Below are 13,473 nucleotides of genomic sequence, written 5' to 3' on the forward strand. Positions count from 1 at the left end.
CTTTGAAATGAAGTCAGAAATGTCTCCTTCATTCAGTCCACTGTCACACAGTCAGGATCATACAGCATGGAAACTTTCAGTCCAACTAGCCCACACATGACAGCAGCAAGTTTAAGGACACCTCTGGGTTTTCTTGGTTGGAGATAAACTATTATCTCCAGTTACTGAAATTGGAAATATTCCTGGGCATTTTCTCCTTTACCCCTCAGCAATGAGGTCAACTCCCAGAGTTACATCAAGTGGGAGCTCTGCTACATGTGACACATGGCATTTCTAGTAAGGCTTGATGTTGATCAGCTGAAGATGACTGACAAAGCCTTCAAGACCAGATTAGGGGTTGGGGGTTAAAAAAAGCCCGAATCCCTGCTACTTGAACAGTTATAAAGTCCTGTACAGGTTTATACAAATTGACCGTACAGAGAAAGGTCAATGATGACCACGCCCTCTATGCCAATCTCACAATGTGCAGTCTCGATAGACATTTTCTAAGGATGCCTGAATATCTCTTAATACATTGAACCAATACCACCGGTATATTTAAAACATCCTCACTTCCAGCTGAGTATCAACTGGTCTCAAACTACCAGAAATCCTAGGCGATGCACAGTGACTGATGACAGATAGAGAGAGCTCAATGTAGCCATGATAGGGGATGACTGATCCCTCTGAAACAAGGACAGGGTTGGGTGCAAAGGGAAGAGAATCAGCACAGACTCCTCAGCTTGACACTCCTTGTAAAACCAATGAGTAATAGCTGACCACTCTGCTCCTATTACAATTCTGCAAAGTGCTCCTACCTTGCCAGATTTCAAACACTTTGTAAGGCAATGCACATAGGTTTCAACATCTTCCTGAAAGACCCATACCACCATCTCGCCACCAGTGAGACATCCAACTAATTTAGCTCCTGGCGAGGAGAAGTTATTGCACTGGATAGGATCTGTGTCCATCATTAATAGTGGCCATGGTTGTTGAAGACTTTGCATTTCAAATGAGACTATCTTGTCACATCTCCACCATCTCTTTACAGCACCTCTTGGGTGAGACTGGCGAAGAGGCTTACAATGGAGATAGGACACAAGGGCTGGATCTGTGCATGCTGTATTGTAATGTGGTTCATCTACTTCTTTAGCTGGAGGTCTACACCCCTGTACATACAGACAGTCACTTCTCTGATGGTAATCTCTTTCCTGATCTGAGAAGTCCAATCTATCACCATAATGTAGGTGATATAATCTTGCACTTCAGAGAAAGGTAATTGAGCTTGGTTGTTATCAAGCCTCCTCAATTCTATCTGTACATTACTATCCCTTGCTGCTTCTGTTGGTGGTCCTTCAGTATCCAGTCGTTGGTCAGTTAGAGGGAATCCAGGAAGATTATGCAGTTTAACAAGTTCTCCAGATTCACAACTCCTCCACATCATCCCATTCCCCACCCCAACTTCTTTGTGCTCATAAAACCTCTGCTGTAATTGTGTCAGGCTACTGGTGTCTCCAGTGACCCTTATCAGTTTCTTAAAGATCTGCTGCAGACTTTTTTGAACATCTGTACTTCTTCCCACTACTTCCCAGTGGAATTTCTTACCTGCTCACTTGCCTTGAAGCCCCAGGATGCCATAACCAGCCATGTGTCCTCATTCCAGTCATCAGATAATCACGTGTTCTGTACTTCTCATCAGTTGTCCTGCCCCCAACACACCCAAATTTCCAGACAGAGTCTGTTCTACTACTTAGCTACCCTCCCTTGTTGCCACCTGCTGGCGGAGGTTCTCACACAATTGTTCGAGCTCCCCTGCCAGTACTCTTCCTTACCATCGGCACCTGTTGCTGGTTCTGTCATACAGGGTTACTCCTTCTCGCCTTTCTTAATCTAACCAGTCAGCATTCTCTGCAAAGCCTATCAACAACAAACCTGATGCTGAATCTATGCTGCTGTGTTTGCTAAAATACTCCCATTGGTTTATCCCAAGAGGGTTGGAATATAAAAGCAGCAATGTGCTTCTAAGACTTTATAAAGCTCCAGATAGGCCCCATTTAGAATACTGTGTCCAATTTTGGGCCCACACCTCAGGAAGGACACACTAGTCCTGGAGGGTGTCCAGCAGAGATTCACACGGATGATCCCTGGAATGGTAAGTTTAACGTATGATGAACGGCTAAGGATCCTGGGATTGTATTCATTAGAGTTTAGAAGGTTGAGGGGAGGTTTAATAGAAACTTACAAGATAATGCATGGCTGAGAAGGGGTGGATGCTGGGAAGTTGTTTCCGTTAGGCGGGGAGACTAGGACCCGTGGGCACAGCCTTAAAATTAGAGGGGGTAAATTTTAAACAGAAATGAGACGACATTTCTTCAGCCAGAGAGTGGTGGGCTTGTGGAATTCATTGCCACGGAGTGCAGTGGAGGCCGGGACGTTAGATGCCTTCAAGGCAGACATCGACAAATTCTTGATTTCACAAGGAATCAAGGACTATGGGGAGAGTGCAGGGAAGTGGAGCTGAAATGCCCATCAGCCATGATTTAAATGGCGGGGTGGACCCGATGGGCCAAATGGCCTTACTTCCACTCCTATGTTTTATGGTCTTTATTTATGGTTCATGAAGGAGCAATTTAGTATAGGTGCTGAATTCACATTTCTGCAGGACAAGTTGGATTGCATAAATATCTTAATTTGTGATGAAGCTCCAGAAAAGTAACAACCTGCCATCTGGATCTGTTGAAATAGGGTGATGTTACCTTAAGAAATGCACTGAATATTCTGCAAAGAATCCAATCTCACTCCTTCTCCTTTATTAAGAAGTATTCCACAGCAGCCTTCTAGGCTGACAGGCACAAAACAGAGAAAGCCTATTATTTCTGCTAAGAGAACTAGTGCTCAGCACAGACTCTAACACAAGACATTTCTGAAGCCTGATAAAATGAAAGTGTGCACATAAATCTGCATGAAAGATGGTCTAGCATGCATAAAACCACAAGATGACTTATCAGGCAATGGAAATAGGAGGAATCACCTGGAATATCTGTCCTTATTAAAAGATAATAGAACATAAGACCCACAAAAACAAAGTACACAAACAGGATCCTGAGGAAGAAAAATCACTTCAAACAAGAGCAAGCTTCTTGAAGTGGACTGACACTGGCTCCAGCTTAACAGCACTCTTTGGATACAGGATAGTTTTTTAAAAGTGATTACTGCTGGTTTTGGCCAAACATTTTGGCTAGCATAAGAAACTGCAGTGACAGAGATCAGCATCATTCAGTTATTTGTCTGACTTAGGACCAGTGAACCATTCCCACCTGTTGTGGGTTCTGGGAATACATTTCTACATTTATGAACTATGTGAAAAACTGGAAGAGATATTGGGCCTCTTCTGGATCAATAAGTGTTTTTACCATGTGGTATACAAAATGAAGCCAACAGTTTAATGAGTACTGTGATTTGCTTGCTATTTACACATGTTGAAGTGACTTGGAGAAAAGCCAAGCAAAGCTTTTTGGGACGTAAGAGATGGAGTTAATGGCCCTTAATTGCTGAAAGATCTGGCTCTTAAAAAGACTGTGGATGCTCTGTGCTATTGGTTGCCTAGCTGTGGTTTCCAAACTCTTAAATGGTCATGAAGGAAGAAATCTTGGAAGGTGCCAGTCTTACTCACCTTATCTCTGTAGGAATTCTAGGAAACTGATAAAGTTTTCAAGTAAACCTTGAAAAGCTGAACTGAGGCCACATTCTAGAGACTAAGATCCAGCTTGACCTCAATCTGAATTGAAGATCCTTCTTCAATTACGATTACAACAATTCGATTTCATTGACAACAAATCTGGTAAACGGTGAGAAGTCATCAAATTCTATCCTTTTTTCAGACTCCAGGCTGATAAGCATGTTTTCCTTTTCTTAAAAAAAATCATCTCTGTAAAGAATTTATCATGAGAGTTTGTCTGTGTTTGGAAATGAGATAATACAGTTCTAATTTTGGACTACAGGTATGATGTTAACTCGTGTTTTCCATTTGTTTCAAGAATAAAATTTGTATAAATGGATTACTTTGAGTTCATTAAAAGAAACCTGGCAGAAGTCTCTTGTATTCTGGATGGTAGCACAATAAAGGAAGTATAGTAAGTACGATAAGGAAAATGATTGGTCATTTTGGTGACTAAATCAATACATTTCGATTCATTGTAGAAAAATAAGGTTTAACTACCAGAGCATTCCTTCTGTCACATTCATATAAAAGGTCTTGTGTCTTTTCTCTTATTTAGATTGTGGATCAAATTTAAAGTGTTGCTTCTCAATAAACTGGTCTAAGATCACGTAGGACACTTTAACATTCTTTTTGGGTTAGTCTGTGACTTCTGAACCAGCTCTTCCAGGCCTGATCAGTTATATATGACTAATCCCACACTGCATGGTGGACTAATGCTGTCCTTGAGCAACTAGGATTTAAAATGCTTTGCAGTTTCCCTGGTGTGATCAAAATCAAATTTAAAAAATGTTCCAACAGCCATCTTCTGCTCCATTCATCATTCCGTTACTGCTGACTGCTTTAGGCAGCTTCAACAGGGCCAGATAGAGATCAGAGAAAGCCTTAAACAGTTTGTACACTCTCTCATGATTGTGCTGAACAAACACAACTATGATCACTGCATTTGCTGGATAAAAGTTGGCAATCCCAACCATTAATGGTGAATGTCAAGCCGAAGTGCATGTCCATTAGCCTATTGTGCCCGGTTATGCTTCCGTCACAAGGGAGGCTAAAGTGTAGTAGTCATGTCACTTGATTAGTAATCTAGTGATGCTCTGGGTCATGGGCTCAAATCTCACCATGGCAGATGGAGAAATCTGAATTCAATAAAAAATAAACTCTGGAAGCAAAAAATGTTGTTTTACAGCAACCATGTAAACACTGTCAATATCATAAATATCAATCTGGTTCACTAATGTCCTTTTGGGATGGAAATCTGCTGTTCTTACCTGGTCTGGCCTAAACGTCTCCACACCTACAACAAAGTAGTTGACTTTTAATGCCTCCTGAAGTGACCTTGTAAGCCACTATGTTCAAGGGCAGTAAGGGATGGGCAAAAGATGCTGGCAGAGCTGTTATGCCCACATCTTTTGCATGAACAATTAAAAAATATATAAAATTTGCCCAAAATCCCTAACTGTTTCATTACCTTTTGCAGATCACCCTCAAGGACTGAATGAAGAAGTTCTGAAAGAAAAACGAGGAATAACACATTCGTCATAATGCAGTGTCTAAACAGCTGTTTGAAATACCTGCCCATCCAATGAAGGTTCATTATGTCCATTAAACTGCTGGTTACAAATAAAGATAGCGAATTTAAAATGATGCTGCATGAAATTCTTGTCTCTGTATTTCCCCCCACACAGATGATGGTAAATATTTGGGAAAGGAACTTGGTGCATTAAGGAGAGATAGAGAACAGTATAAATAGAAGACTGTTCATTTAAAGAAGAAGGCCAGTAGTGAGTAAACTTGAGTTAATTAGAAAGAAAAGCAGAACTAGGCTTTAGGACAGTAAATGGAAGTTGAGAGAGAGATAGCTACAACTGTTTAACAATAATATATAGAAAACAGAAAAGTAATTCTAAATGTGCTTAAACTGCTAATACATTGCAAAAATGCTTTTTAGTGACAGGAAACTGCAATATGTAAATAATACACAATTAAACATTGACATTAAACAGAGTTTAATAATTAGCTTGCTGATTAAGGAGACTAGCTGCTGTGACAGTGCTTTGCAGGCATTTTAGCAACAGGAGTAATGAACTACCCACAGTGTCAATTTTGGATTGGCAGCTGTCCTCTGGGATTGGCAGCTTCATGTTTAATAATTATTTTGATAGGTTCCTGAGGGCTGTCACATCTGTCTGTGAGAGCAGTGTAAACCATCAAAAAGATGTGCTGCAGCACATCATCAGGGCTTCTTGGACAGCATGCCTCAAACCTGAAACTATCCAGAAGGACACGGGTAGCAGACGCAAGGGAACACCACCAACTGCAAGTTCTCCTCAAAACCATACACCACCCTAAATTACATCATCATTCCTTCACGGTCACTGGGTCAAAATCTTAGGACTCCCTACCTAACAGCATTGTGGGTGTACACATATTTCAAAGACTGTAGCAGTTCAAGAAAACAGCTCACCTACAACTTTGTAAGGAATTTTAAAAGTCAACAAATGGTTGCCTTGCCTGAGATACTCATGCCCCAGGAATGAATGAAAAAATGATTATCTTCCATCAAAAATCATTTGTGACTCTGTCTTTATTTAGGAAAAGGTCAGCATGTTGCTTAAGGCAAACATTGGATCTTAATGATGGGCAGAGGAACTAGTCTGTAAAGAAGGTGAAAGGATTGGATTTTAAATTGGGCAGAAGTTTCTGTTCTAGATATGCCAGGTTCATAGAACACAAGAGGCCCTTCAACTCATTGAGACTTTGTCAACCTATCTATAATAATCTGACTTTCAAGCACTTGGCCTAGAATGTTATGACATTTCAAGTGTCCATCCATATACTTATCAAAGGTTGTGAGTTTCTCACCTCAACCACCCTGTCAGCCAGTGCATTCCAGATACCAATCACCCTCTGGGTGAAAAACATTTTCCTCAAAACCCATCTAAACCTCCTTCCCTTCACTTCACTTTAAAATTATGCAGCCTCATTATTGACCATTCAACAAAAGGGAACAGCTGCTTCCTGGACACCTTGTCCATGTCCCTTGTAATGTTATATACCTCAGTAAGTCTACCCTTAGGCTTCACTGTTCTAAAGAAAACAACTCAAACCTATTCAGCGTGTCTTCACAGCTGAATCACCCCAGACCAGTCAACATCATGGTGATCAGAGATAATGGGAACATCATGGTGAACCTGTTTTGCACCTCATCCAGTGAAATCTCTTTTGTTACGCTGCAGATAACTTGTGCTCAAGTCTCAAAGGAACTGGGGACTGAAATTAATGAAGTTTTAACAGAAATGTTTGCTGCTGCTCTCTAGCCAGCTTACCATTCCCAACCCACCAAACAAAACTCATCTTCCTCTCAATTCACAACACCTCTGCGTTGGGATGTTTAAGGGAATCATGCTGCTCATGTCAAACTGAGGACTGGACCATTCCGTGACAGAACTGTTCATTTAAGAGGGATTTGTTCTGTGTTATTTCTCTTGCAGAAAGGCATTGCTAGTGGTGCCGGAATGCCGGCTTCAAAAGCAGTGGGTAAACAGTTTTGTGCTGCCTGAGTGTTTTTTTTTAAATTAGACAAAAGAAGCAAGAGTGGGTGGGGTGAGGCTCACACAGATTGAGGTTTTAGTTTTGCTTTGAGTTGAAGTGAGTTTTCTGGAGTTGAAACTGCCAGAGACAGCTGTGCCTGCTGCAGCTAAAAGTTTGAGTTCTTTCCCTACTTCTAGATTGTTTCTTTCAGTGTTGTCTTCTCCTGGAATGCAGATGGCACATGAGAAAATCTGTTTTGATGAATTTGCTTTTGCCAAGGGTGTGTTTACAGGATGCTGCTACATTGGAACAGCTGTTGGTTAGTAGTTAAATAATATATTCTTTTGTTAAGTATTTCAACAGAATTCAAGTTATGCCAACCCTTTTTAAAACTTGTATTTTAATTGTGTTGTAAGAATAAAGTGTGTTTTACTTACAGCCTAGTAGTGGACCAATCGATCACATCTTGAACACAGTGCCTTAGACTTACCTTTAAATAAGATAAAGTTTAGGTTCTAGGCTATCTCCTTGATATGTTTTGAGGGTTTGATCTGGTCCATAACAATTCTTAGCAAGGATCTGATCCTGAGGAGTTCAGGGAGGACAGACACACACTCAAGTTCCAAAGGCAGTGATCATGGAGAGCTCAAGGAAGTTGCTGGGATTGCCAAGACTGCAGCCGATAATCAGAAAACTGCGGGATTATTATGAGCAGATCAACAGAAAAATTACCTTTTTCCTCGGAGGATGAGGGAGGCCTGAGGAAGGAAGAATAAAGAAAACATTTTCTGAGAGTCTGGAGTGTGGAACTGATCTTGTCACAAAGATCTTGAAAAATATTGCATGTAGAGCAGGGGGCTCAAAGGTGGTACAGCATGAGGACCTCACACAGAAGATAGAAAGGTACTGCCAGGAATAAAGGAATATTGTTAGGATTTGAAGTTTGGGGAATGTAGTTGGGAGTCAGGGTGGGAATATAAATCAAACAAACAGGGTGGGGAATGCTATCAAGTTAGGGAATGTGGATGTTATTGTTCAGATTGATAATGTAGCAATCTTGTCAGATTAGAGTGTGGGATACGAAGTAAAAACTAAAAGAACTGCAGATGCTGTAAATCAAGAATAAAAACAGAAATTACTGGAAAAGCTCAGCAGGCCTGGGAGCATCTGTGAAGTAAACTCAGAGTTAACTTTTCAGGTCTGGTGACCCTTCCTTACAGCAGTTCTGAGGAAGAGTCATCAGACTCAAAACGTTAACTCTGAGTTTCCTTCACAGATGTTGCCAGACCCACTTATCATTTCCAGTAATTTCTGTTTTTGTAAAGAGTGTGGCAGTTTTGCCAGGATAAGGTGGATGGGATATGTTGTCAGGATGAGGAACGTGGGAAATGTTGTTATAATCAGAAAATGTAATGAACACAACCGGGAAGAGCAAAGTGATGCATGTTGTTGTGATCAGGAATGTGGGAATTTTGTTTGGATAGGGAATGTGATGAATATAATTGGGAAGAAAGATTTAGGGCATGTTGTTAGAATCAGGAGTACGAAGAATGCTATTATGGATTGTTAGTGGGGGGCATTATTGCGATTGGGACCATGAGAATATTGTTCGGATCGGGAGTTCAGGGTATATTGTTGTGATTAGAAGTGTGCAGGATGTTTTCAGGATCAGGATTGAAGGAAATACAGGAATGTTGCAGAGATGAGGAATGTGGGGAGGGTTGTCAGGATTGGGAATATGGACAATCTTGCCAGAATATGGAGAAAAGTTCAGAGAACAAGAGTGTTGAAGGGGTGCAGGGCTGTATTCGATGTAAAGAGTTTATACCGGAGTTTCTGGTGGGTCAGTCTTTCTGTCTTTCTGACGAGATACCGGTGTTGTATCCCAGACTCAGAATCGCAGCTGTCACTTGTGATCCACTTGCTGTTGGAGCCATTCCACAGCTCAGTATTGCTGAAAATTTGAAAAAGATTTCTTTTTAATTCAGTATAACATTTGAATCAACTTTCCTCTGCAGTTTCCCCATTTTCTCTTCGGTGATAAACATGGGATATTTTAAATACATATTGCTAGGGAAAAACAAACAGGCAAAGGTAGCCTAGATGAAGATTTCATAGAATGTTTTCAGGATAGTTTCTTGAAACGGCATGTTACAGGGCTGACTAGAGAGCAAACTATCACAAGGAGAATAGAATATATAAGTAGGGAGGTTATGCTTCAATTATACAGGGCTTTGGTGAGATCTCATCCAGAGTACTGAACACAGTATTAGAACATAGAACATAGAACAGTACAGCACAGAACAGGCCCTTCAGCCCACAATGTTATGCCGACCATTGATCCTCATGTATGCACCCTCAAATTTCTGTGACCATATACATGTCCAGCAGTCTCTTAAATGACCCCAATGACCTTGCTTCCACAACTGCTGCTGGCAACGCATTCCATGCTCTCACAACTCTCTGTGTAAAGAACCCACCTCTGACATCCCCTCTATACTTTCCTCCAACCAGCTTAAAACTATGACCCCTCATGCTAGCCATTTCTGCCCTGGGAAATAGTCTCTGGCTATCAACTCTATCTATGCCTCTCATTATCTTGTATACCTCAATTAGGTCCCCTCTCCTCCTCCTTTTCTCCAATGAAAAGAGACCGAGCTCAGTCAATCTCTCTTCATAAGATAAGCCCTCCAGTCCAGGCAGCATCCTGGTAAACCTCCTCTGAACCCTCTCCAAAGCATCCACATCTTTCCTATAATAGGGCGACCAGAACTGGACGCAGTATTCCAAGTGCGGTCTAACCAAAGTTTTACGGAGCTGCAACAAGATCTCACGACTCTTAAACTCAATCCCCCTGTTAATGAAAGCCAAAACACCATATGCTTTCTTAACAACCCTGTCCACTTGGGTGGCCATTTTAAGGGATCTATGTATCTGCACACCAAGATCCCTCTGCTCCTCCACACTGCCACGAATCCTATCCTTAATCCTGTACTCAGCTTTCAGATTCGACCTTTCAAAATGCATCACCTCGCATTTATCCAGGTTGAACTCCATCTGCCACCTCTCAGCCCATCTCTGCATCCTGTCAATGTATTGGTCTCCATATTTAAGAAAGGATATAAACGTGTTGGAAGTAGGTCAGAGCATGTTTACCAGACTAATAACTGGAATGAGCAGGTTCTCTTATGAGGAAGAGTTGAACAAACCAAAACTGATATTGAGCAATGAGATATGATGCATTAAGATCCTATAGTGAAAGCAACCCTTGGTAGCAATTACTATCATATGGCTGAACTTTACATTCGGTTTAAGGGAGAGAGGAGTGGGTCCAAGACTATTTTTAAAAATGTAAACAAGAGTAATTATGATGGATGAAAGCAGACTGGCTAAAATGAATTAAGGACTGGCCAATTGAGGTGCAGTGCAGACACTTAAAGGGTATTTCCAAATAAACAGAATGGATACATTTGAAACAGTAAGAAAAATTCTAAGGGACAGACCTATGATCTGTGGTTAACTAGAAATGTTAAAGAAATTATTAATTTTGAAGAAAAAGCGTATCATTGTGCGAAGTCAGCTGGCAGGACAGAAGATAGAACAGAATATTTTTTTAAAAATTAAAGAATCACCAAAACAAAAATTAAAACGGGGAAAAATTAGAGCATGAATGCAAGTTATCCAGAAATATAAAAACAGGTAAGAAGGGTTTCTATAAATATTTAAAAAGGTGAAAACAAAAACTGAGTATTTATCCTACAGAAAGCAAAGCTGTTGAAGTAATAATGGAAAATAAAGAAACAGATGAAATGAACAGGTATTTTGCATTTATCTTCAGTATATAGGACACAAGTAACATTTGGGGTGGCATGTTGGCACAGTGGTTAGCACTGCTGCCTCACAGCGCCAGGGACCTGGGTTTGATTCTACACTCGAGTGACTGTCTGTGTGGAGTTTGCACATTCTCCCCGTGTCTGCGCGGGTTTCTTTCCACAGTCCAAAGATCTGCAGGCTAAGTGGATGGGCCATGCTAAATTGCCCATAATTTTCAGGGATGCGTAGATTAGGTGGGTTTATAGGGGGATCAGTCTGGGTGGGATGCTCTGAGGGTCGGTGTGGGCTTGTTGGGCTGAAGGGCCTGTTTCCACACTTTAGGGATTCTATGATTCTAGAATCCCAGAAGATGCACTAAATCAGGAAATGGAAAGGAAAGAGGAACTCAGGGAAATCACAAACAAGTGATACTGAATAAATTGTTGGAGCTGCACTGACAAGTGTCTAGTTGCTGATGGACTCCATCCTAGAATCTTAAATAAAGTAGCTAGCGATATAGTAGATGTATTGGCATCGATTTTGCAAAACCCCTTTGATTCAGAGATAATCTCATTAGATTGGAAGATAGTGAAACTAACTCTTTTATTCAAAAATAGGAGACAAGAAGCAAGAAACTACAGGTCAGTTAGCTTAGTTCCTGCCATCTTCACACATTAAAAATAACTAGTCAGATGCAGTAATAGAGAGTTGTTGGCACTCATGAAACAATATCCCAGCTTGATTCAGATTACATATGAAAACACGAATCAGAAGTAGGCCGGAGATAGTAGGAACTGCAGATGGTGGAGAATCTGAGATAACAAGGTATAGAGCTGGATAAATGCAGCAGGTCAAGCAGCATGAAAGGAGCAGGAGAGCTGCTGAAGAATTTTCTGAAGAAGGGTCTAGGTCCGAAATGTCAGCTTTCCTGCTCCTCTGATGCTGCTTGGCGTGCTGTATCCATCTAGCTCTCTACCTTCTTCTCTCAGAAGCAGGCCATTCAGTTTCTCAAACCTGCTACACCATTGCAATAAGATCATCGCCAATCTGATTGATATGTCAAATCCATATTCGCACCTAACCATGATACCTTCTCACACACTTTCTTGGCAAGAATCTATTCATCTTTGCTGTTGAAATAATCAAGAACTTTGCTTCCACCATCTTTTGAGATGGGGTTCCAAATGAAAATGATCCTCTGAGAGAAAGAGTTCACCTAATCTCTGTTCAAATGAGTGATCCCTGATTTTTAAACAGAAACTCCAAGTTATAGATCATTACAGAAGAGGAAATAGCCTCTCCAAATCTACTGAATCAAGTCCCTTCAGGGTTCCATCTATGTCAATCATGTCGCCTCTTCCTCTTTTAAACTCCAGTGGATACAAAATAAGCCTGTCCAAGTTCTCCTCAAGATAACATATCCTCCTAGGTATTAGTCTGACAAACCTTCTCTAAGCTGTTTCCAAAGCATTTACATCTTTTAATTAAGGTCACCAGTTGTACACAGTATTCCAGATGTGGTCTCACTAGAGCTCTGTTTAACTGATGCATAACCTCCCTACTTACGTATTCACTTTCCTACTTTTCTTTTAGATGTTGATACTACAATTTTTTTTAGATTTCTGGCCAGCTTTCACTCATTCTGTAGTTTTTTTCCTCCTTATTAATTTTTATTTGTTCTTTGCTATTTTTATGTTTTGTCTAATCTTCTGACCTGCCAACTGTTATTGCACAATTGCAGTGTTATCTCAAAGTTTGATATGATCTTTAAGTATTCTACTTAACAATGGGTGATGCAACATCAAATGTTCAAATCCTTTTCAAGTTTTTTTGTTCCATTTGAATTTACCTATTCCGTGTATTCTGAAATATCACCTTAAAAGTCTGCCACTACATCTCCATTGGAAAATCTCAACCTAATTTGCCAGATCAATTCAACCAGCTCCGCTTGCATGCAAGCATAACTGCTCAGTTAAGTTTAAAATACTTGTCTCGGACCCACTCTTCCCTCCCTCAACTGAGTGTGAAATTCAATCATACTATTATTGCTGTTAATTGGAAGCTTTGTTCACTACGAAGTAATTAATTAATCCCACTTTGTTGTACAATAAATTAGCATAACCTGTTCTCTAGCTATCTCCAGAAAAAGCTGTTCTAAGAAATCATCCCAAAAACATTCTACGAACACCTCATCTTAGCTATATCTGATTTTTCCAGTCTATGAGTAATTTAAAATCCCTCATGATTACAATTGTACCCTTCTGACAAGCTCCCATTTTTCCTACCTTTACACTCAGTACTACCATGTGGTTACTGGGGAGAGTGCAGGGGGGTGAAAAACACTCCTACAAGTGAATTCTTGCCTTTGTCATTACTCATCTCTCCACAAATTGCTTCTACATCCTGATTTCACGAATTTGGGCCATCCC

The 13,473-nt window shown here is 40.6% G+C and overlaps 1 protein-coding gene across 1 annotated transcript in view; it reads right to left on the minus strand.

Moving 5' to 3' along the window:
- dgki (diacylglycerol kinase, iota) overlaps window positions 1-13,473 on the minus strand; it is a 193,083-nt gene that overhangs the window by 17,116 nt on the left and 162,494 nt on the right. Inside the window, exons 26-28 of the mRNA XM_059652275.1 lie at window positions 9,060-9,185; window positions 7,964-7,989; window positions 5,169-5,206 (exon numbers count right to left, since the gene is read on the minus strand). Coding sequence (XP_059508258.1) covers window positions 5,169-5,206; window positions 7,964-7,989; window positions 9,060-9,185 — 190 coding nt within the window. The remainder of the gene's footprint in view (window positions 1-5,168; window positions 5,207-7,963; window positions 7,990-9,059; window positions 9,186-13,473) is intronic.

This window comes from Stegostoma tigrinum, chromosome 18 (genome assembly GCF_030684315.1).
Source record: "Stegostoma tigrinum isolate sSteTig4 chromosome 18, sSteTig4.hap1, whole genome shotgun sequence".
NCBI classification, from domain to species: domain Eukaryota; kingdom Metazoa; phylum Chordata; class Chondrichthyes; order Orectolobiformes; family Stegostomatidae; genus Stegostoma; species Stegostoma tigrinum.